Source organism: Misgurnus anguillicaudatus, unplaced genomic scaffold, assembly GCF_027580225.2.
Source record: "Misgurnus anguillicaudatus unplaced genomic scaffold, ASM2758022v2 HiC_scaffold_33, whole genome shotgun sequence".
Taxonomy (NCBI): domain Eukaryota; kingdom Metazoa; phylum Chordata; class Actinopteri; order Cypriniformes; family Cobitidae; genus Misgurnus; species Misgurnus anguillicaudatus.
Window position 1 is genome coordinate 2,392,769 of NW_027395283.1, and position 24,301 is coordinate 2,417,069.

The 24,301-nt window shown below is 38.8% G+C and overlaps 1 protein-coding gene and 1 pseudogene across 1 annotated transcript in view; both read left to right on the forward strand.

Moving 5' to 3' along the window:
• LOC129437126 (uncharacterized) overlaps positions 1–12,405 on the forward strand; it is a 48,902-nt gene extending 36,497 nt beyond the window's left edge. Inside the window, exons 5-6 of the mRNA XM_073865725.1 lie at positions 1,444–1,774; positions 10,063–12,405. Coding sequence (XP_073721826.1) covers positions 1,444–1,774; positions 10,063–11,237 — 1,506 coding nt within the window. The 3' untranslated portion in view covers positions 11,238–12,405. The remainder of the gene's footprint in view (positions 1–1,443; positions 1,775–10,062) is intronic.
• Positions 12,406–13,274: 869 nt separating this feature from the next.
• On the forward strand, positions 13,275–16,681 carry LOC129437189 (uncharacterized; annotated as a pseudogene).
• Positions 16,682–24,301: the final 7,620 nt, after the last annotated feature.

The following is a 24,301-nucleotide window of genomic DNA, read 5'->3' on the forward strand; positions in this document are numbered from 1 at the left end:
AAATCATACGGAGGAGTTTGATTTCAAATCGCTCTCGCGCTGTTCTAATGTCACCCACTTGTCACGCGGAGTTTGTTGGAAGAGCAAGATCCGATGAATACGGTAAAAAAAAACTCTTAATTTTTGTATCATATTGAATTTACGATTCCTGGACTCGCATTTGATAAAAGATGAAAGCTGATGTTGGGTAATATAGCCTACTCGTGCTAAATTATTAACTCAGTCAAAAACTCTCCAGCTATGCAGCCAGTTTTAGTTTACCTGAAAATAAAGTAAGTACTAGAGGCTTCATGAAATGAAGGAGAGGAGAGATGAATGTCATTATTATTGCCCTGTCATCAAGGCAGCAAAGTGTCCAAAAACACAACACAAACACCATTCAAAAGCTAAAATATGTAGGCTACTCTCTTTGTATACAAATTTTGAACAGGATTAGAATAGAATTATATTTTAAATATGACAACAAAAACACAAGCCTGTAAACGTAATAATATCTTAATGTCACAATGCAATATATAATATCATATAATTTCAAAACTGCATATACTGTTGACACACACAAACACAAAATGTAATGCACTGTAAGTTGCATAGTTTGTGTGCTATGTGATTTTACAAATTGGTTTCAAAGTTTTAATGTCATTGGACCACAATGTCATTAATTGTTGATTTAAGAAAGGAACTGTTCAGATTATTCAGTAAATTCTTTGTTCATTTTTACAATGATTACGTCTCCTGTTTGTCACACTTTCACTGCACAGACACCATATATTGTATAACAGGTTTCTTTTTACTTTATTATTAGTATTTTAATGACAATCACAGTTGAATGTAATGTGGTAATAAAAAAGGAAGAAAGTCATTGTCCAGCTATACAGATGAAAATAAAGGCTTTGAACTTCAACTGCACTTTTCATGTGCATATTAAAGAGAGATTTTTTTTTAAATTAGCTCATTTAAAAAAAATTAAGGGAGAAAGGGAAACTGTAGAATTCAGAATCTTAAAACAGAAGTTATATGATAAAAATAGAAAATAACCTACCAGGGATGATAGAACAGAAACAGTTTTGCTATTTGTATATAGCCATGTATTTATAGTAAACAATGGCAATCAAACAGCTTATCTGTAGGCTATGTTTATTTTTCATAAGGTAGGATAAGTAAACCTGATTATGAATTTAGGAACTTTAGACTGCTCACGATCCCGCCATCCAAAGTCATACCTCCTCACTTGTTTAGCTAAAACCATTGTAAAGCAGTGAGCGTCTTCTGTCTCCAGTACAGCAGGAGGCGCTGCAGCTCTTTAGTCCGCAGATAAACTCACGAAAGAAAGAGCGCGCGTGTGATGTGTTTGTGTATCCCTCAGTGTTTTACTCTCTTGCGTGTTTCATTGAGTGTAAACAGAGTCTTGTCTCTGTGTATTTAAGTGTTAAGACGATATAGGACACTACAGTGTGTGACAGTAAACAGAGCTTACAGGAGGATCAAACCTCCACAGAGTCTCTGGATTCTGTCTGTAACGCTGGAGAACAGCAGCAGATCCTGCAGACCAAACTGAAGATGTGTTCAGTTAAACTCATCGACTGCACGAACCTCATGATGAAGATTAAAACTGAACCCACAGAAATCAAAACTGAACCCACAGAAATCAAAACTGAACCCACAGAAATCAAAACTGAACCAACAGAAATCAAAACTGAACCCACAGAAATCAAATCTGAACCCACAGAAGAGGAAGATCGCACTGATGAAGATGATGATTTTATTCCATCAGGTATGTCTAATTATTGTTGTATTTTTAACAATTTTAACTGTCATGTGTGAGCACATGTTTTGGGTTTTCAGTCACAAAAAGACCCAAAAATGTAAGTTCTAAAATTTTAAAGGAGTTTAGGATATCTTTAATACTTAAAGCGGAAGTCCACCCTAAAACAACATTATGCTCCAACACTATATTTCATGACATGTAGTTGATTGTCCTGCCATCAAATGTACTAACTTCATATCAAAAATTAAAGCTTTTAACTGCTACACTAACGGTGATTTACGGGTCGTCAAATCACCGGAAGAAAAATGCACAACCACATATTCTGAACGTTCTAAATGGGGGCGGGTCTTGAGGCGAGATGATTGACAGTAGATGATGGGTTCGTTTGCCGGTGTAGCAGCCGATCCTGTTCCCCTCGGAATGTCTGTTCCCTTTCTCGCTTTCTGTACACCCAGCTGTTTTTTCTTAACATTTATTTTATAGTTTTAATTGGTGTGAGCTGTATTAGTTTGTACAAACTCTGTAAATATGCTATACCATACTAAAAAATAAAAATAAATAAAAAACAACCAGCTAATCTGCGATGCCTGCGCATGCTCTGTCAGCAGAAACGCTTTATCAACTGAAGGGGGAACAGACATTCCAAGGGGAACAGGATCGGCTGCTACACTGGCTAACTTCAAGTTAACTTGAGTTGATTTGAGAGCAAGTTGAGCGGTAAAAGAAGTTAAGGCTTTAACTTCGTGTGGTGTCGCAAGAATCGACAGCCGGATGACGTCAAAGTACCGTGAGAGCGATTCGCGAAATCATACAGAGGAGTTTGCTTTTAAATCGCTCTCGCGGAACCATGACGTCATTCGGCTGTCGGTTCTTGAGGCCCCGCATGTAGTCGAACAAACCTGAAGACTGCATCGATCAGTGTTTAGTGGGTGGAGCTAATGATTCAGATTCGCGCAGTGCATTCTGGTTAATTGAGTCTAGGGCTGCACGATAAATTGCATGCGATACCACGCACATCACGTCAGTAATGCTGGTTCCTTGATTAGTATTAAATCGCCAACAGCTGCTTTCAGATGTGGCGACATTAACTGCGCAGAGCCGTAGTTCCCTGACAAGCTGGGCCATATCGCAGGCGATACGTCCGCGATAATTAATGCGAAATTGCCCCGATTGTCAGTGAACTACGGCTCTGTGTAGTTAAAGCTGCTCCATCTGAAAACAGCTGATGCCGATTTAATACTACTCAAGGAACCGGCATTACTGACGTGATGCGCGTGACAAACGCATGCGATTTATCGTGCAGCCCTAATTGAGTCCATCAAATACCGTCACGAAAATATCGCTTCAACACACTATCAATCTAATAATCAAAATCGTGCACATTTTTTCTCATGTAAAATGCAAAATGGACATAATTACCATGATAGCAGGCTAAAATGTCTAGATTGGACTTCCCCTTTAATGAAGAACAGGCATGTAGGCTTAAAGGGTTAGTTCACCCCAAAAGTATAATTTTATCATAAATCACTTACCCGTGTGTCAACTAGGGATGCTCATATCAGTTAATTTTCCCGACCGACTTCTGTAGCTTCTAAACCGAACATTAACCGTTAACTTATAAGATTTTAATATGAAATTGTCATTGAGTAAAAATACAGTTGACGTTTAATTTGAACGTGCAAACAGCAGCGACAGATCAACAACAGAACCAGGATTCACACATTATCAGATATTCACGCAACATTACCTTATTAAAAAGCATGCGATCGGTCCAGAGGATTAATATCCAAAGAGGGCAGATTGTCTCTGTTTCATCTACCACAGTGGTCATTTCTAAAGCGGGAGGCTTTTCAGAAAGTTTTGCTTTTGCGTCGTCTTTCTACGTTTGTTCAAAAAGAGAGATGTTTATGTTCAGGGTCAGAGGCCACCAGCGAACGTCTGTCCGGATGTGCGCGAGACGGACCGCGGCCGTTTCCCAATGTCAAGGATACTTCCTTGGCAGGACTAGTCCTTACAAGTCACTTCCTTTAGATGATAGGCGAGGCTCCTCTTAAGCATTCGGAGAACACGTTAAATGGAACAGGCTAGCAAGTGCACGTCATTACGTGATTGAAAGGTGTGCTTTTGGTGCTGCGCGCATAGGATTGTGGGTGATTTCGGCACGTAAAGAGCATGAAGGATACACATATGCATCCTTTCCTGTATATGGGATATTTCTCGAACAAAGGACTCAGTCCTTGGCTAAAAATTTCAAGGATCCTCGACATTGGAACAGTCCTTCGACGGACGTCGATGACGTAGCATCCTCGAAATTCTGGCTTCCAAGGATCTTTCCTTGACATTGAGAAACAGCTCTCGTCATCTTGCTCGGACACGCGCGCGTCTCCGTTCAGCTTCCAAACACGCATACAAATGATTTCTCATACAAATTATTAGACCGTCAGACTCAGGGCAGCAATAATTTGTGTCATTTACAGGACATTCACAAATTAAAGATAGAAAAGTGGTGAAATGTCTGTCGGCTCATGACGACACGCACCATGTATTAACAAATATTTTTTTATTTTAACTGATAATGTTAATCGGTCATAAATTCTTACCTTCGGTTAACGGTTAAACGGTCAATGTGAGCATCCCTAGTGTCAACCCCAAGTGCTCCGATTGTCTTCAGAACACATTTTTAGATATTTTTGTTAAAAACCACAGAACGTTCCCATATGGTTCCCATTTGGTTATTTTTTGGGACCCAAAAACATTACTGTTCCCAGAACGTTTCCTGTAGGTTTTTTAAGAAATAATGAAAAAAACTTTAATAGCATAATGGATGACCTTTAGCTCCCAGGGCAGCTCTGTAAATGCCCACTACTCCGCTGCTATCCATCAAATATTTAAAGGGGACATATTATGAAAATCTGACTTTTTCCATGTTTAAGTGCTATAATTGGGTCCCCAGTGCTTCTATCAACCTGGAAAATGTGAAAAAGATCTAACTTAGTTTTGGTAAACCATTCTCTGCAAGCATGTGAAAAAATAGGTAATTGTAATTTGGCTTCTATTGTGATGTCAGAATAGGATAATACTGCCCCCTTTATCTGCACTATCCAACCACAGCACAGCCATTAGGTGCAGAGAGAAAGTTAGAGACAGAAAATAATTCACAGCGATTTTGCTGCAAAATTAGGCCGATTAATAGGCAGGCGCATCTGCGGGCACCTAAGCGTTGTTGTAGAACTTGTGACGCAGCGCTGCCTCTTGCTGCAAGCAGATCGCTCCCGTGTGTGTCCAGCCATGCCTTGTTCACAAACAGCTTTAGTAAACGATGGCGGGATCGCGCGAATTAAGCAGCCAGTACAACAGCGCGGCGGGCTTATGTCTCGCGGTGCACTGTCCGTGCAAAGATTAGGCTCATTTCATGTGATTAATGAGTGATGATGATCTTTCTTTGCGTGACAGAGAGAGCAGAGCCGCGCGCGCACGCACGCACGCTTTCTGTCTTTAAACTGTCTCCCTGCTTTTATTACTCAAAACAACACTGACTCGATGGCGAAAGGTCGGAAGACCAAATCATATCCACCAAGGAAATGTTTTACGTGTTGTTACAGTAACACTTTGTTTACAGTTTTGCGCTGCTCAGCCTGGATTACAACACAATGTGTCCGATTTGCGAACTGACTCCTTTGAACGGATTCGTTTGAATGAACGGTTGAAACAACAGATCTGTCCCAACACTAAACTCACAAGACGGTGTCATGAGCAATCCAGTCCCCCCGAGCAATTCGGTCTCCCCTAGGACCCCGATTGGTATCTACACTAATGCCTGCTCAAAAATGTGTCATTGCAATATCTCGTCTGCATACGCGGCTAGCAAGCTAATTATGTTGTACAAAATAGAAACATTACATTTTTTAAAAATAAAAGTCAACTAAAAACAATATAATAAACTAATATTCATGTTGCAGAAACGTCAGTACTTTTGTGTCATCATCTGCTTTACAAAAACAATACTTTTATTTTTTGTAAATTATTAACATACCTTATGGAATATATATTTTTAATAGTAAAAGTGTAGTAATCATGGCTTATAATTATGATTTAAATGTGTGATTCAACTATGTAGTAATCATGTTTTGTATAAGTAATTAATGAGTAAGTAATTGTATGTAGACAGTCAGAAGTGGAAATGGTACAGTATAATAATCTAAATAATAAAATGACACAAGCAATGTGTAGATCAGATCTCCCACCTATAGCCTCATTTATATACTACTATATGAAACATATCATTTAAAAGACATCAATTGTAATTTTAACAACGTTCTAACTACATAAATCATAACGCGATTTTGTAGGAATTGTAATAAGGCGCTAAGAAAACTACCCACGAGGAGTTTTTTCAGCCAATGGAGTCGCGCGGGGTCCTAGGGGAGACCGAATTGCTCGGGGGGACCGAATTGCTTACGACAACGTCACTGTCAGCACAATCAGTCACTTATAGCACCTCAGAAATGAGAATGTAAATGTTTTTAGAAAGATTTGCCCTAAATAACAGTCTCAACTAAAAAACATAGACATTTACTATGTTAACTTTATGATGAATAAATATTTTATCAGGTCTACCAAATAAGGATTTTATCCTACAAAGCAATAAAAGCCATGGTAAAAAACTGATCAAAGATGATGACAGCAGAGTGTCAGGTAATATCTGTGTCTGATAAATGCATGGTGCAGAGGAGGTGGTAAAACTCTTCAGAAAGACATAAAAAAGTCATAATTTTTTTAATACTTTGACTTAAATAGTGACATTTTTACATTTAAAATATCTGCTAATAATGATGAGAACATTGATTATTATGTACATATAGAAAATCGGCCAAACATATCGGCCATCGGCTGCCCTGATTTCTAAATATCGGCATCGGCCAGAGAAAAAGCCATATCGGTCGACCTCTACAAACCACCATCATTTGCATTTTAAATGACACACCCAAAACGGCACACTTTTGCTCAGGCCTACAAAGTGGCAATTTTAACATGCTGTAATTAATTATCTGTGGGGTATTTTGAGTAAGAACTTCAATTACGCACTCTGGGGACACCAAAGGTTTAGTTTACATCGTAAAAAAATCTCATAATATGTCCCCTTTAAGGAAATTAAATGAAAACATCAATAAATCCATATTCTTTATTAGTGCGCAAGTCGTACGAGCAACACTGCTGCAGCACGCACTTCTCTACTCCGCTCCTCCAGCATGAGCTTGCGAACTCGCTTCACGGTCATTTAATTTTACCTCAGAAACAAACATTATTTTACCGTTTTCTTTTCTCTCTTTCGTCATTTAGTAACTTAAATATGAGAGAACAAATATATGTTTTAGTGGTTTTCGATTGATTTTAACCTTTTTATGAAGAGAATATGATGTTAAAAGAAGCTTTTGATTGATTTAAAAACGGAGATAGCTAACGTTAGTGGGCTAAATAAACTGGGTTGTAAGATTCGTTAACTTCAATTCAATGTTTTATTTCTCTCTTCTTAGCTCAGCGTCTACATTATTTTTTATCTCTTTCTTTATTCAGCAACGTTTGACAAATGTTTGTAAACATGACAAATGATGTGACAAACAGTAAGAAAGTAAACTCTACCGTTTCACAGTACAATCAATAAAGCCACACCGGTGTAAGGGTTTATGACGAATCTCCGCGACAGCTCTACGACTAGGGCTGGGTATTGGCAATGGCCTCACAATACGATACGTATTACGATACATGTGTCATGATACAATGTATCACGATACGATACAATGCGGTGCGTGCTGCGATACATTGCAATACTTTTCCTTTTTTTAATCAAAAATGTAAAATAATAGAGCTGATTTTTTTTTTACTTTTTTTTAAGCCAAAGTGTTTCCACACGTCTGCTTTGAAAGCTGCAGGTGTTTTAAAATTTTCTGCCATTTTCTTACTCTTGCTAACTTCTGAGACATTGGCCGAATGGCCGTATATGACAGACAACTGGACAGCGACAACTACAGCAGTGGCGGAGGAAGTTGTTTGAAGCAACAGAGGGATTTGATGGGTTTTTAAAATATGGATAGTAGAGATCGAAATATCAATACACTATTGTGGAAACAAATTATCACGATAGTTAGCTGTATCTGTATTTTTGCATTGCCCTATCTACGTCACATGGTATTCACGTCACTGTCCGAAATTGCTCACTCATTTTCGTTCCCTTCTTCCCCATATAGTGGACTCGGTTGTCATTTGCTATATAAGTAATAGTGAATGAGTGAACGAGTGAGCGGTTTCGGACGCAGCTAATATAAGTTCTAAGTTGCGAATTTGGGATTTTTCTTAGTTGTTAGTTATAATCATCAAAATTAAAGAAATAAACATTTGAAATATATCAGTCTGTGTGTAATGAATGAATATAATATACAAGCTTCACTTTTTGAATGGAATTAGTGAAATAAATCAACCTTTTGATGATATTCTAATTATATGACCAGCACCAGTACTATAACTTAAAACGGCTCATTCTGGTTCTTCATTCTGATTGGTTGAAACGCGTTCTAAGCCGTGATATAATACCCTGATAACCCCACGGTTCAGATCATATTACAGAAGTATCAGTGTGCCAATGTTGCTACATACTGATTTATGAAAATAAACACCACAGTCTTTAATCATTTTTTCATTGTGTCTTTGCTGCGTCTGTGTTGGTTGGGAACTGCGCTTTGTTGCAGCCACACTTGATTCTGAGGAACTACTTTGTTTGGCGGAAGAGTAATATTTGTACTAATATAATTACAACTTATTTGTGTTTTATATTATGAAATCCTGCTATGCATATGAAGTAACCGTTTTATAAAAGCAATAACCCCCGGAAAGCAGTGGGGTTACAGTGCAACAGCTAATGGGCGTTGTTAGGCATGACGCGAAGCGGGGGTTATATTGCTTTTATAAAACGGTTACTTCATGTGGATAGCAGGATTTCATATTATAAAATGCACTGGTAACCCACAGTTCTCTCTGGTTCTCAAATCTGATTGCAGAAAATTTGTTAGCTATGGTGGTAGGGTTGGGTGGGTGGCTGGGGGCGTGGCAATCAAAGGGTGAAAATTAAAATATTTTTATTTAAAACACTCAAATAAAACTTACTTTTGATGAAACTATGACAGAAAATGCTACACATACTAGATTATTAATGAAGTTTTTAACAGATAACTCTAACGGGAATAGCTGCGTGATAAAGTGAAACTAAAGGGTTAATAAACACAAACTGAAATAATTAGTAAACTTTATAATTGTTAATAGTCTCTAATAAGACAGTCTTTATGCAGTAAATCCGGTTTAAAAATGCGACATCCGAAGGATGCAGTCTTTTATTTGAGAAACGGCCAGCATTTCACCTCCACAAGAAATCCCTCGAGACGCATTTAATCTCGCGAGATCTCGTTGCACGAGATCTCGTCACACCCCTAGTTGCCCAGAGAAGGCGGTGGTCAGCGGGGTGAGTGAACACTGACGTCCGATGGTGCATTTGGGACTTGTCCAAATCTTTCTAAGCAAACGTTCAAAAAGGCGCTATATCTTTACTAATCGACTGCAGTTTGAATATTATACATATATATTCTCGACTGAACTAATCTTAAAACTACACTTTGTGACCAAGAAACGGTAATATTAAGAAATGGCCATTGCTTCTATTAAGTTATTATGACATTCAAAACAGCCAAAATTATTACCTGTCTTTCTGGTCTTCAAATCCGTGGTGGAAGAAAGTAGTTCCCCAACAAAGAGGCTTTTAAAATCATTCTGTGTTGTTTTCTAGTTTTCTTTTTCAAACGTGTGCCATCTAACTGTTGTATAAAAGCAATATCGCTCTCGGAGTCTTGTGATATAGCTCTATCATCACGGCTGTGATTGCCTCTGGCACATATCACTGTCCTTCTCGAGCGATATTGCTTAAATATAATCTACTACTACTAATAAGGAACTCTGCAACACATGCTTCTACTACTCCTCCTGACACTAAAACAAACAACCACAAGGTAGCGCGAGTTTCGAAACTCCTTTATCCAGTTTCGATACTCCGACCGAACCAAGGCCTCTTTTGTCATTGGTTACGGGATTTCTACATAAACAACACAAGCTCTGAATCAAGGCTTCATCTGGCACCTGACTTCTGTCTATATGTGTGAATCTAGAAAAAGATACAGAATCTCAATTCTTCATCCTTATTGTTGTGTAAATAAGAGTGAAAAGACAATTTATTTGTTTCATGTTTCTTTCAGATGTGAAGAGTGATTCATGTTTGGATATAGAAATAACGTCCTCAACATCAAAAGAGCGACTGACAGCACAAACTCTTTCCTGCATCACCTGTGGAAAGACATTCAGCTCACAGAGACATTTAGAGAGACATGAGAGAAAACACACAGAACAGAAACTCTTCACCAGATCTGAGATCAGCTTTACTACCTTACAAGAGAAGAAATGTCATTCAGAAGACCACAGAGAGAAGAAGAAGAAGAAGAAGAAGCAGTTTCACTGTGAGCAGTGTGGGAAGATTTTTGGCTCTTCCTCTGATCTAAATGTTCACATGAGGATACACAGTGATGAAAAGCCTTTCAACTGCACTGAATGTGGAAAATACTTCAGAACCAAACAAAATCTTAAAGTTCATGAGACAATTCACACAGGAGAAAAACCGTACGAGTGTCCTCGCTGTGAGAAGAGATTTAGCCTTAAACGTGTTCTGAAGACACATGTGCTTTTACACATTGAGAGACCGTATCAGTGCAGTGAATGTGACAAAACCTTTAGGGATTCAGGTTCATTAAAAAAACACCAGAATATTCACTTTAAAGAGAAACTCTATCAGTGTTCACACTGTGATAAATGTTACAGTCATAAATATCAGCTGATAATCCATGAGAGAGTTCACACTGGAGAGAAACCTTATCACTGTAGTCTCTGTGGGAAGAGTTTTAGTGTAAAGGCTTCATTACTTAATCACAAAAGAATTCATACAGGTGAAAAACCTTTTAAATGCTCTCAGTGTGACAAGACATTTACTTGTTCAAGTAACTTAAAAGCCCATCAAAGAGTTCATACTGGAGAAAAACCTTATCACTGTAGTGTCTGTGGGGACAGTTTTAGTGTAAAGGCTACCTTACTAAATCACAAGAGACTTCATACAGGTGAAAAACCATTCAAATGCTCTCAGTGTGACAAGACGTTTACTTGTTCAAGTAACTTAAAAGCCCATCAAAGAGTTCATACTGGAGAAAAACCTTATCACTGTAGTGTCTGTGGGAAGAGTTTTAGTCAACAGTCACACTTACAAAATCACAAGAGACTCCATACAGGTGAAAAACCATTCAAATGCTTTCAGTGTGACGAGACTTTTTCTCATTCAGGTTTCTTAAAATGCCATCAGAGAGTTCACACTGGAGAGAAACCTTAACACTAATGTTTGTGGGAAGAGTTCATCAAAAGTCAAACTTTGTAAAGCATCCGTGACCTTAAAGTTATGACATCAAAAACTTTTAAAGGTTTTAAATATCGTTAAAAAACAAGGAATTAAATAATAAACTAACAATTAAAAAATAACAGTAAAATAAGAACAAAAAATTAAATTATGAGTAATATTACAGATAAATACAACAGAACAAACATACAAATGAAATGAAACAGTGCTGCTCATGTTTTTAGATTGATTTAATAGTAGAACTGTATTATGGAGGACGAAAAATGACTTAAAGCTCTTATATTTCAAACGTTCTAGAGTTTTATTTTAGGTTATGATGTTCTTAAAGGGATAGTTCACACAAAAATGAAAATTCTGTTAGCATTTACTCTAATGTTGTTACAAACCTCTATAAATGTCTTTGTTCTGATGAACATGAAGGAAGATATTTTGAGGAAAGTTTGAAATCAAGCCACTTGTGAGTCTCATTTACTTCCATAGTATTATTTTTTCCTGCTATGAAAGTGTTGTTTTTAAAACACTATTTAAAACACTGTGTTGACACTTGTTGTATGAGTGTAATACACCATTGAGATGTTGTTGATCTCAGTTTAATTTTAATTCGAGTTGTGTTGCACCACTTAAATTTAAACACACATATACATGTTCATCATGTTTAAGAGCAAAACCGAGTAACTCTGTCCACTAATGTAAGTGGGTTTCTGCAAGTTCCTGTCTCATCTTGACATTTGAAAGAAATTATCCAGGTAACTGTGGCCCTGGTACCTTTTATTTCATTATTGATGGCCATTTGTTTATGTTTGGGCCAATGGTCTGAGTCAAAGGTGAATGGTAAGCCTAAGGTGTGAACACATTTCTATGATAATGAAATGGTCCGAGTGAGACAGTGGGTGAGATGTTAATGTTAATGGGATTAAGTGTTGGTGAAACTGAAGGATTGGGAGTGGCAGGGTTACTTCCTTTCAATGTCTTGATGTACAATGCTTTCAAAGTTGAGTGCTTTGTTTTCCATTTAGGGGGCTGCCCGCAAAAATGTGTATAAATGCAATGTAGGGCTGTAATTAAACTTGGTGACTGCAGCGCCTGGACTCTATGTTCTGATTTAAAGATCGTTTTCTGCAATAAAGACTACAGCTCGAGAAAATCCAAGTCTTCTGGTCTTCGATAAAAAGGTTTCCAACACGTTTCCATAATGTTTGAATTAGACGTTTAAAGAACATCATGAACATATCAAAATACAAACCGTGTATAGATGGTTTCAACAGTAACAACATAAACAAGCGACTGTTGTGGTCTGCACGTAACGTCCGATAAACTTTGCTAAGAATAAATACCAAAGTTCTTTAAACGTAGTTTATTTATATAACAAGGAAAAAACAACACAACGATAACATAGTAAAGCAAAACATTTGTTATTTTCGACGAGGCATTTGTTCAAGAGATCGGTTTGGCAACTAGTCAGACCATTAAAAAAAACTGGATTGTGTCAGCGCACGTGCGTCCGATGAAACCGTCTATACATTGGTTTAAATTTATCTCAGCTTTATAAGTGTTTTGTTTTATAGTGGTTGGCAGGGCTGGATTGGTAATCGGGCATACTGGGCATTTTATTGGTGGGCCGACATACATTTTTACCAAAGTAACATAAACACCTGGTTCTATATGGTCATGATGTTCTTTAAAATTATTTTTTCAAGTTTTAACAGCTAAACAATCCTCCTAAAAAAAAATAGACACCATCACAGAAATTCTATTGATTTTATATGGAATTTATTGGTTCTAATGGAATATGGCCCAAAACACACTACAGTGTAGTGATTTTAATGGTAAAAGCTAATGGTTCCTATTGGTATTTTAATGGAAACCATTAGAATCTTCTGTAACGGTTTTATTTAATTTTTTCAGCAGGGAAAACATATCACAAATGTTGCATTTTGGTCTGGTTTTGTTTTCGTAGTGAACAGATGGGAACGCGGCAATTAGGTATTTTACAACATTTATAAAACGTCCTTTTTTGTTATTTTTTTTGGGGCGTGGTTTTTAAAACGTTTTTAAAATGTTTGCTGCAACATTACCTTATTGAAAATACAACGTTGTCAAAATTTTGTGATTGTATTTTTAATCTGATAAAAATATATTTTGTCCTACGGTGTCCTATCTTTATGACTTTTAAATCTTGATGTTTTGTCTTTATTCTTCAGCAATTATTTTCCCACCCTTTCTTTTCATTTTATACAATATTCGTGATGATTTCTGGCCATAATTGAGACGCATTTTGTTAAATCCATTGTAAATCACTGAGCGTCTTCTGTCTCCAGTACAGCAGGAGGCGCTGCAGCTCTTTAGTCCGCAGATAAACTCACTAAAGAAAGAAAGAAAGAGCGCTCGTGTGATGTGTTTGTGTATCCTCAGTGTTTTTCTCTCTTGCGTGTTTCATTGAGTGTAAACAGAGTCTTGTCTCTGTGTATTTAAGTGTTGAGACGTTAATGATGAGATGTGCTGTGCTGTAAATCAGTATGAACTGATCTGTCTATGCTGGATATATTGATGATTTCATCACAGAAATCTCTCAGCTGAAGAAAGAGGTGGCGTTACTGGAGACAAACCTGAGGTCAAGAGGAGATTTAGCAATGAAACGAGAGGTTTGTACAGCTTAAACATCATTTATCTGAATCCGACAACATCAAATCATTTCTAATCTTACTGTCTGTCTGTGTGTGTTGTGTTGTCAGGATGTGGATTGTTGTGAATCTTCAGTGTATGTGACTGATGATGGGAGTCTGGATTCAGTGTGGATGAGCAGTGATCAGAGTCGCACACCACAGACACTGCTGGACTCTAAACTCTCTGAAGAGAAATCCAGACACACACAGGACTCCGATCTCAGTCTGACTTTACTCTGTTATACTGAGTCAAAGCACACAGACACTCAGGACACTACAGTGTGTGACAGTAAACAGAGCTTACAGGAGGATCAAACCTCCACAGAGTCTCTGGATTCTGTCTGTAACGCTGGAGAACAGCAGCAGATCCTGCAGACCAAACTGAAGATGTGTTCAGTTAAACTCATCGACTGCACGAACCTCATGATGAAGATTAAAACTGATCCCACAGAAATCAACACTGAACCCACAGAAGAGGAAGATCTCACTGATGAAGATGATGATTTTATTCCATCAGGTATGTCTCCTTAATTATTGTTGTGTTTTTAACATTTTTAACTGGCATGTGAGCACCTATTTTGGGTTTTCATGCTCAAACTCACTAATGAAAAGAACAAGAAATGTAAAAACTAAAATATTAAAGGAGTTTGGGATATCTTTAATACTTTTTGAGCAACAGGCATGTAGACCTTAATCCCATAGAAAATCTATGGGGTATTGTGAAGAGGAAGATGTGATATGCCAGACCCAACAATGCAGAAGAGCTGAAGGCCACTAACAGAGCAACCTGGTCTCTCATAACACCTGGGGTGCGTTTCCCGAAAGCATTGTTAGCCAACTACTGTCGTAAGTTTCGTCGTTACTGACAAAGTCCAACGATTTGGTGTTTCCCGAAACCATAGTTCAAACGAACATTCGCAAGCAGCATTGCAAACTTGTGTGGTTTGAACGACAGCTCTTCACCTGTCGTTAGAAGCATCGTTCCTTGTTATTATAATATGTAGACTTACGTTGATCATGCTTTTGATTAAAATACAAGCTTTAAGACCCTGGGGAATCCCTTGGAGGAGTGACGTAAGAGGGAACTTGCACATGAATTAAATATCTTGAAAATATAAACAAATAACTAAATCTATATGAAGATAATGAACTCTGCAACACTCTGCTTTTACTGACACTAAAACGCCACAACACCCACAAGGTGGCGCGAGTTTCGAAACTCCTTTATCCCGGTTTGATACTTAGACCGAACCGAGGCCTCGTTTGTCATTGGTTACGTGATTTCTACATAAACGACACAAGCCCTGAATCAAGGCTTCATCTGGCACACCCATTTATTCTTGACACGCGCTCCGAACCTTTGCTTCAAATATCCCATCACTAGCAGTGACCCAGTTGTAATTACAGGAATGACACCTGTCTTCTGTCTATATGTGTTAATCTAGAAAAAGATACAGAATCTCAATTCTTCATCGTTCTTTGTGTAAATAACAGTGAAAGACAATTTAATTTTTTCGTGTTTCTTTCAGGTGTGAAGAGTGATTCATGTTTGGATATAGAAATAACGTCCTCAACATCAAAAGAGCGACTGACAGCACAAACTCTTTCCTGCATCACCTGTGGAAAGACATTCAGCTCACAGAGACATTTAGAGAGACATGAGAGAAAACACACAGAACAGAAACTCTTCACCAGATCTGAGATCAGCTTTACTACCTTACAAGAGAAGAAACTTCATTCAGAAAAACACAGAGAGAAGAAGAAGAAGAAGAAGGAGAAGAAGAAGCAGTTTCACTGTGAGCAGTGTGGGAAGATTTGTGTCTCTTCCTCTAAACTAAATGTTCACATGAGGACACACAGTGATGAAAAGCCTTTCTACTGCACTGAATGTGGAAAATACTTCAGAACCAAAGACAATCTTAAAGTTCATCAGAGAGTTCACACAGGTGAAAAACCTTTCAAATGCGCTCAGTGTGACAAGATGTTTACTTTTTCAAGTAACTTAAAAGTCCATCAAAGAGTTCATACTGGAGAGAAACCTTATTACTGTAGTCTCTGTGGGACGAGTTTTAGTCAATGGGCTACCTTACTAAATCACAAGAGACTTCATACAGGTGAAAAACCTTTCAAATGCTCTCAGTGTGACAAGACATTTACTTTGTCAGGTCACTTAAAAATCCATCAGAGACTTCATACTGGAGAGAAACCTTACGTCTGCACTCACTGTGGAAAGAACTTCACTAATGTATCTCATTTAATAGTTCATCAGAGAGTTCACACTGGAGAGAAACCTTATCACTGTAATGTCTGTGGGAAGAGTTTTAGACAAGCGGCTACATTCCTATATCACCAGATAATTCATACAGGTGAAAAACGTTTCATATGCTCTCAGTGTGGCAAGACGTTTACTTGTTCAAGTAGCTTAAAAACCCATGAAAGAATTCATACTGGAGGGAAACCTCATCGCTGTAGTGTCTGTGGGAAGAGTTTTAGACATGGGGCTGCATTACTAAATCATCAGAGAGTTCATACAGGAGGAAATTAAAACCTTTCGAATGCTCTCAGTGTGACAAGACGTTTGCTCTGTCAGGTTACTTACAAGCTCATCAGAGAGTTCATACTGGAGAGAAACCTTAACTCTGTAATGTTTGTGGGAAAGGTTAATCAACAGTCAAACTTTATGACACCAAAAACTTGTATAGATTTTGAAATATCAAACATACAAATGAAATAAAACATTGAGAAAACAGTACTGTATTATGGAGGACGAAAAATTACTTTTTTCATCGCTAGAAACATTTATCTTTGTTGTATGTGCATTAACCAAACAAACGTCCATATCCTAATCTGATGCGGAAATGTTTACAGAAAGTACACAGCGAGAGTACCCTGGTTTCCTGTTTACAAACATTACAGGGTGCGCGCGCATCCTGGAGGCAGAAAGCCTGATTGGTGAGCTGGTCCGCTACTGCAACAACCTTAAGCACTGAAACTTTATTGTTTGTATATAACTGCTGACTAAATAAAACTTGATTTTAGTTGGATTTCTGTCTTTAATTTTGCAGTGTTACTGTGATACATGTATGAATTATCATGTTAGGCTAGTAACGTAATAGTCGCATCTACTGATATGTTAAACATCAGCACCCAGCACTGGTTCTGTTGGTACTATTTTCCACATAACAACTCCTTGGCATTTTGACTTACAGACACCGTTACTAGCCTACAACAAAAGGGACGTCTTTCTTTCTGCCTCTCGGTTGCGTGCGCAAGCAGTGATGATGTCACAGAGAAATCCATTTATAGATATGAAAATAAAGGCTTTAAAATTCAACTGCACTTTTCATCTGCATATTCAAGAGAGAATAATTTAAAATAATTTCTTTAGTTCCTTTAAAAAAGAATCTTTTATCTAGGGCTGCAGCTATCGATTATTTTTGTAATCGATTAATCTAGCTCTGAATCGATCGATTAATCTAGTAATCGGATAAAATTTTTGTGTGTGTTTTTAAAGAACCAAAACAAATAATGCATAACGAAAATGACGTTGCTGTAAAATGTTCAAGCATTTGGTTTTTATTTCTAAAAAAAAAACAGCCTATTTATTTCAATTTTTACCCATTTAGTGTTTATAAGTGCCAGTGCCAACAATTAAGCACTTTAATTTATTAATATGCACAACAGGTTTTATGCTGTAATCTAGCCCTGACATCAAAGTACATATCTGGTTTATGTAGATTTCTACACCTGTAGCATTTACCATTTGGCTTCTAACAAATAATATATAATTTCTGGGGTGAGCCTATTTGCTATGGTAACAACCTGTGTTTGTGTGCACGCGTGCTGTGCGTGAGGAAGAGTGACACCCCAGTCAGACCAGTTGCTTCATTGCAATAGAACGCTGCATTTGGTTTGCATCACTTGCATTGCGGTGCATTTTAGGTTTAAGAATCCGTTCGAAAAATCACAACATCACGTCCCGCTGTATACAGTGAATGAATGCATGCTGAAATTATTGTTGCGTGGCTACATAAAAGTTTAAGCATATGTGATGCATTGCGCAATCGGTATGACTCGCTTGAGAGAGAGAGACGAGGGTGCATGCGTGTGTGAAGGCGGGGGTCCTTTTTTAAGCTATACTCTCTTGCAATTGAACGTGAATATGTTTACTACTTAAAAACATCAAAGCTAAACATCATATCTAGTCAAACCGCATAACGACATCGCTACAAATACAGTATGGGATCAAAATCAGCGAAAGCTACGTTACCTTGATTTAGCGATGTTTAATGAAACAGCAGTGGATGTTTTTGGTTCAGATGCTGAATGTAAGGTAATGATAAGAATGTAATGATCCCAAACTTTAGACATTCTCTCTCTGCCGTTTATGGACATCGCGCCAACTAAATTCAAAATATATCACGCTCTATGATGTGCTTTCTGAACATTGAACACGGTCCGTGTGAATCTGATCTTGGCGCGTGCAGTGCGCGTCATAGTAATTTAACGAGGCTTCAAGGCAGAATTTTTGCAATAAGGAATTTTTTTAATCGAGTTAATCGAGTAACTCGATGAATCGTTTCAGCCCTAGTCGCAACTCACCAAAGCTTTCTACCAAATCCCACTTTCCAGGCCATCTATGAAGCACTTTAGGGTGGTCACACCATTTAAAGGTGTCTGTGTTTATGCCAGATGTGCCTGGCTCAAAAACCGCGTTGGTAGAATTGGCCTGTGTGTTGCTCGGCAACCTCCTTCAACAGGGACAGGTGGCCAAGGTTGTGGATGATCTGTATTGCCGCGGCAACACCCATGAAGATCTTCTTGTGGTGTGAAAAAGGTCCTGGCAGCCCTCTGGGCATGCGATTTATGCTTATCTCCCAGTAAGACTGTCGTTGCTCCAGTATAGACCACTATATTGGGGTGGGTCTGATATCAAGGTACTATTCGCGCTACTTCTCACCGCATTACAACTTTGGCCTCATGCAATTCTCTGCAAGCCCACATGTTACTACTTTCTTGTCAACTGCTAGCTGTTTCCAAGCCGGGGCCGCTATTCTTCTGTCAGATTATGCTAGTCGTAATGCTGCGTAGTGCAACAACCCCACATGACAGGTGTGTAACTTTGTCTGTGAGTCTATGGTCGCTGTCGTGTCCCGTACTGAAGTTGCCGACATCTTGCGGGAAGCTGCAAAAGTACCCTTTGCCAATAGAGCCACACGGCTGTCTATTCAGGCAGAGTGTTCTGATCTCCGCAGGGTGCATGCTCATCTTTGGCAGGGTAAACATCCATTGAAGAGAGTCACCAATGTGATAGATGTAAAGAGATTTGAACACTGTCACCATTGCAAATGATGGCCTGTTAGTCGTACGGCATAATACACTGCTGTCAAACACCACTTAATGCATTGTTGTCCCACTGTCTGTGTTGCATGGTTTGCTCATGTCACTGCACATTAGGCCAGATCACCCCTCTGCGCATCAGTTGAGACTTGTTGTCTGCCAGGACTTCTATGCGTGGGACATTGACTCTGCCATCCAACTCACTAGTAAAGGATTTCATCAATTTGCTGCACTGGCGAAGACCCTGGTATTCGCTGTGGAACAGTCCAGCGGTGACCCATCAGAGACAGTTGGGTCTACCTTTGCTGCTGATGTTCTAAGGCGTGAACATAAATTCATTCTGGTTGGTCAGGAGTGTATGACATCATACACAGTTGCATTGTTGATTGACGATGAGCGGAGGGATACTTTGCGGGATGGTCTTATACGCCTGTGTGTCGACTTGTAGCTGTAGTTAATAATAATAATAATAATTTATTTGATTGGGACAGTACATGTTAATGAACAAGCATGACAATCATACGTGTAAACATGCCGGATTGTAGCGAAACGCTAATTTCCATCCGTAGTCCCAAAGGCTAATATCACACTAATCTCAAAACTTTACATGATATAATTTACATCTAAAATTATACGTAATTTAATAATATTAGATAAAACCTATACAATATTCACATTTGACTTAAAAATTCATACAGCTTCAGAGGTTCATATACACATCTACATGAAAAGAAAGACATAAGAGAAAGAAAGGAAAAAAAATCCCAAAGATAGAGACTGCAATAAAGTGGTTCTCTGCATATTGTCTTTAGACTTAATAAAGTCTTTCAATGGTGGTGGGGCTAAAGAATTTAAAACCTTATATATCAGGCAGGCCGTTTTCAATTTGATCATATTATCAAAATCCAATAGTCTATGTTTTTTAATAACTTGACAATAGTGATGGGATAGCGGTTTTTGTAGAGACTTTTCATTTTTGCAAGAGTTGTGGGGCAAGCAAGAGACCAGGTGGTCAAGCAATAATCAAAATGAGAAGTAATCATAGAATAAAAATAAGTTTTGGCAGCATCCATGTTTAAATTATTTTGAATATGTTGAAAATTTCGAATGTTGAATTTAACTATCTGTGCTATTTTTTTAACATGACTTTTGAAACTAAATGTTGAATCAAGAACTTCCCCGAGATATTTAAATTCTGAGACCACATCAAGTTCCACTCCATTCAGGAAAACGTTTGATCTAATTACTTCGACCTGACGTTTGGAGAAGTACATACACACTGTTTTTTTGGTGTTCAACATGAAGCATGAGTCCCTGAGCCAGTCAGTGGCGGTTCTACACGGAGGCCAAGGGTGGCCCATGCCTCTGTAGAAATGTCCCTGGCCACCCCTGTGGCCACCCCGTGCTGACCAAATAAAAAAGTATACATTTATTTTGATTTTGCACGCGAGCGCCAAAAGCGGAACTAATGCGACGCAACGTTCTTCACGGGCAAATTGCAAATTAGAGCGGCGCACCCAACACTGTAGATGCCTGCGGGTGCTGCTCGGTGAGTGTCTCAATTCGTTCCCAATCTCCCGATGTTGTGACTGTGAATGCAGGTTTGGGCACTGGTAAGGACTCTAGCTCACTTGACATTGGGACACTGTTCACTTGTTCTCCTGTGACGGGGCTGCTTAAGCGCGTTCTGATCATTCACAGCTGTTACTCATCAACAACCGGCAAAACCAACATCTCGCTAACTTTTTAAAGTTTACACATTGTAAAAAGCGCTGTAATTATGCTCTTACATATTTACTTACTTACTTACCGCCCGTTATGCCACTGGCATGTAGGGCAGCAACAAAAGTCTTCCACTCCTGTCTGTTCTGGGCCAGCTTCTGGATGGTACCCCAAGTGTGGTTCATGTTCTTTAATTCTCTTTCTACTGTCCGGCGCCAGGTGTTCTTTGGTCTGCCTCTCTTGCGTTTGCCCTCTGGTGTCCAGTGAAGGGCTGTGCGGGTAATACTTTCTTGTTCTCTCCTTAGCAAGTGCCCAATCCACCTCCATCTTCTTCTCATGATGATGGTCCCAATACTGTTCTGATTGCAACATGCAAGCAACTGCTCATTAGAGATGGTGTTTGGCCAGAAAATTCTCATGATTCTCCTCAAATTCTTTGTATGGAAAACAGAGAGCTTATTCAGGTCACTGTCTGTTATCCTCCAGCACTCTGAGCCATATAGCAGGGTGGAAAGCACACAGCTCTGGTACAATTTCAACTTGGTCTTTATGCTGTACTGCTTGGATCTCCAAACACTATTCAGCATCCTATGGGCATTTCTGGCTTTGCCAAGAAGATTCTTTATGTCAATGTCCGCTTCTCCATCATATCTTACAATGCTGCCCAAATAGGTGAATTCTGTGGTCATTGGAAGATTTTTTCCATTTACCTGCACTGGTAGTGGGTTTGGGATGTTGAGTGTCATCACCTTTGTTTTCTGCAGGTTGATCCTTAACCCTATCTGTTCAGCATATGTATTGATGCGGTATGTCTTCTCCTGAATGTGCTGGTGTGTGTGGGAGATCAGAGCCAAATCGTCAGCAAAGTCTAGATCTTCAAGTGTATAGCTGAGGGTCCATCTCAGACCGCTTGTCTGTTTTTCAGTAGTTCTCCGCATTACCCAGTCAATGGCAATGTTAAAAAGGAATGCTGACATCACACAGCCTTGCCTCACACCAGTCTTCACATGAAAACGGTGGTTGCTGTTTACTACCTTACATGTGAAGTTGTTGTAGAAGCTTTGGATGAGAAGGATGATGTCTTGTGGTATTCCATATACACGGAGAATACGTCAAAGGCTGTCTCTATGGACGCTGTCAAAGGCTTTCTCAAAATCTACAAAATTAATGTATAGTTGTCTCTGCCATTCAGTGCACTGTTCAATGATGTTTCGCAGTACAAAAATCTGATCTGTACATCCTCTTCCTTTCCGGAACCCTGCCTGTTCCTTTCTGAGGTGTTGGTCAACTGCATCTGATAGCCGCTGGATTATAATTTTTGCTAGGATCTTGCTTGGTATAGACAAAAGAGTTACTCCACGCCAGTTGTTACAGTTGCTAAGGGTTCCTTTCTTGGGGATCTTCACAATTATGCCTTCCGACCAGTCTGTTGGTATCTGTCTTTCTTTCCATATTGCTGTAAATAGTGGGAGAAGCATTTTGGCTGCAAGCTCTGGGTCTGCTTTGAACATTTCAGAATTGAATTTGTCATGTCCAGGGGCTTTTCTGTTTTTAAGAGACATTATAGTTGCAACAATCTCTTCCTTTTCTGGTGGTGCAGTATTGATGTCGAGATAATGCTCTGCTTCCTTAATGTCAGCTTTTGATGTTGGTGGTGGCCTGTTCAAAACTTCACTAAAGTGCTCAGCCCAGCGGGCGTCAATTTCTGTTTCTGATGTTAGTAATCGCCCATTTTGTCCGTAATTGGTAAGTCTTTAGTTCCACAATATTTGCCACAGATTAACTTGGTTATTTTGTACACCTTTCCTTGTTCTCCCTTGCTAGCTGCTTCTTTCGCCTGGCTTGCAAGGTCATCCATGCTACACTGGTATGCTACACTTCTATAGGGCTGTAATAGCACTCTCACCTTCTCCATTACTGTATGGTGGGGTAGTTGTTCGGCTGACGATAAGTCTGCACTGAATAGGGTAGTTAGTGTAGCATCAAGAATAATTGGGCTGGAGCTCCCTAAGATCTGTGACATTTACAACAACCGTTTGATTAAAACTGGTATGAAAATACTTAAAGATTCATCGCATCCTGCTAACTCCCTTTTTATTCCTTTACCATCAGGTAAAAGGTTAAAAAGTATAAGAACTAGAACCACTTGTTTTGCCAACAGTACTTACCCACAGGCTGTGAGGGCCCTCAACTCACAACAGCACTAACTTTATTTATTCAGACATAGCTTTGTTCTTAATTTGTTTAATTACTATTTATTGGTAAGAATTTAAGTATTTGTTTTCTTTTTAAATTGTATGTTTTTTACTGTATATGTTATGTTGTATTGTCTTGTGTGAGCCAATTCACCAAAATGAATTCCAGGCGATGTAGGTCGCTCTGGCAAAAATAAAGAAACTTGAACTTGAAACTTGAACTTGAACTTAAAGGTTCTTTTGTCTGATCTTACCAATCTCTTCACTTCTCTATCTGCTTGTTGATAGCTTAGCTTACATCTCTCTTTCAGTCTCTCTGATTTAGCATCTAAAAGCTGTTTCTTCAACGCTCTCCTGGTACCTATGGCCTTCAAAGTGTTTTCTTTGATCCATTCCTTTCTTTTCCTTTCTTTGGTACCCAAGCATCCTTCGCTGGTCTGAAGATAAGCTGCCTCCCACCTGGTGTTTACATCTAGTTGTTCAGGCTTTGTGTAGTCTTCCATAGCTGCCAGGGCTTGATATTTGTTCCTCAACTCCAAAACAAAAGTACTTTTGATTTTGGGGTTCTGTAGTTTCTCCACATCTAATTCCTGCCTTCCTGGTCCTTTGACCCCTGTCTTCCTCACTTTACTTTCACTGTTGCTACAACCATATGATGGTCGCTGCCACCATCGGCTCCCCTCTTAACTCTTACATCCAGAAGTGATCTTCGCCAGGTACCATTGATCATAAAGTGGTCTATCTGATTTTTATCCCTTCCATTTGGAGAGTACCAGGTCAACTTGTGAATCTCTCTGTGAGGAAAAAGTGTCCCTCCAACAACAAGATTATAGGTAGTACAGAGCTCCATCAGTCTCTTTCCATTCTCATTCATGGTACCACAGCCCTCCCTTCCCATAGCTCTCTCATAGTTGGTGTTGTCACTTCCAATTTTTGCATTCATATCTCCCATTACAATCTTCATCTCATGTCTTGGTGTTTCTTCCAGCAGAGCCTGTAACTCCTCATAAAATCTGTCTTTTTCATCCTCGTTGTTGTTGTTTGTAGGGGCATAACACTGTATGATAGTAGTGTTGATTTGCTTCCCTTTGAGTCTGATCTTAATGAGTCTGTTGTTGAC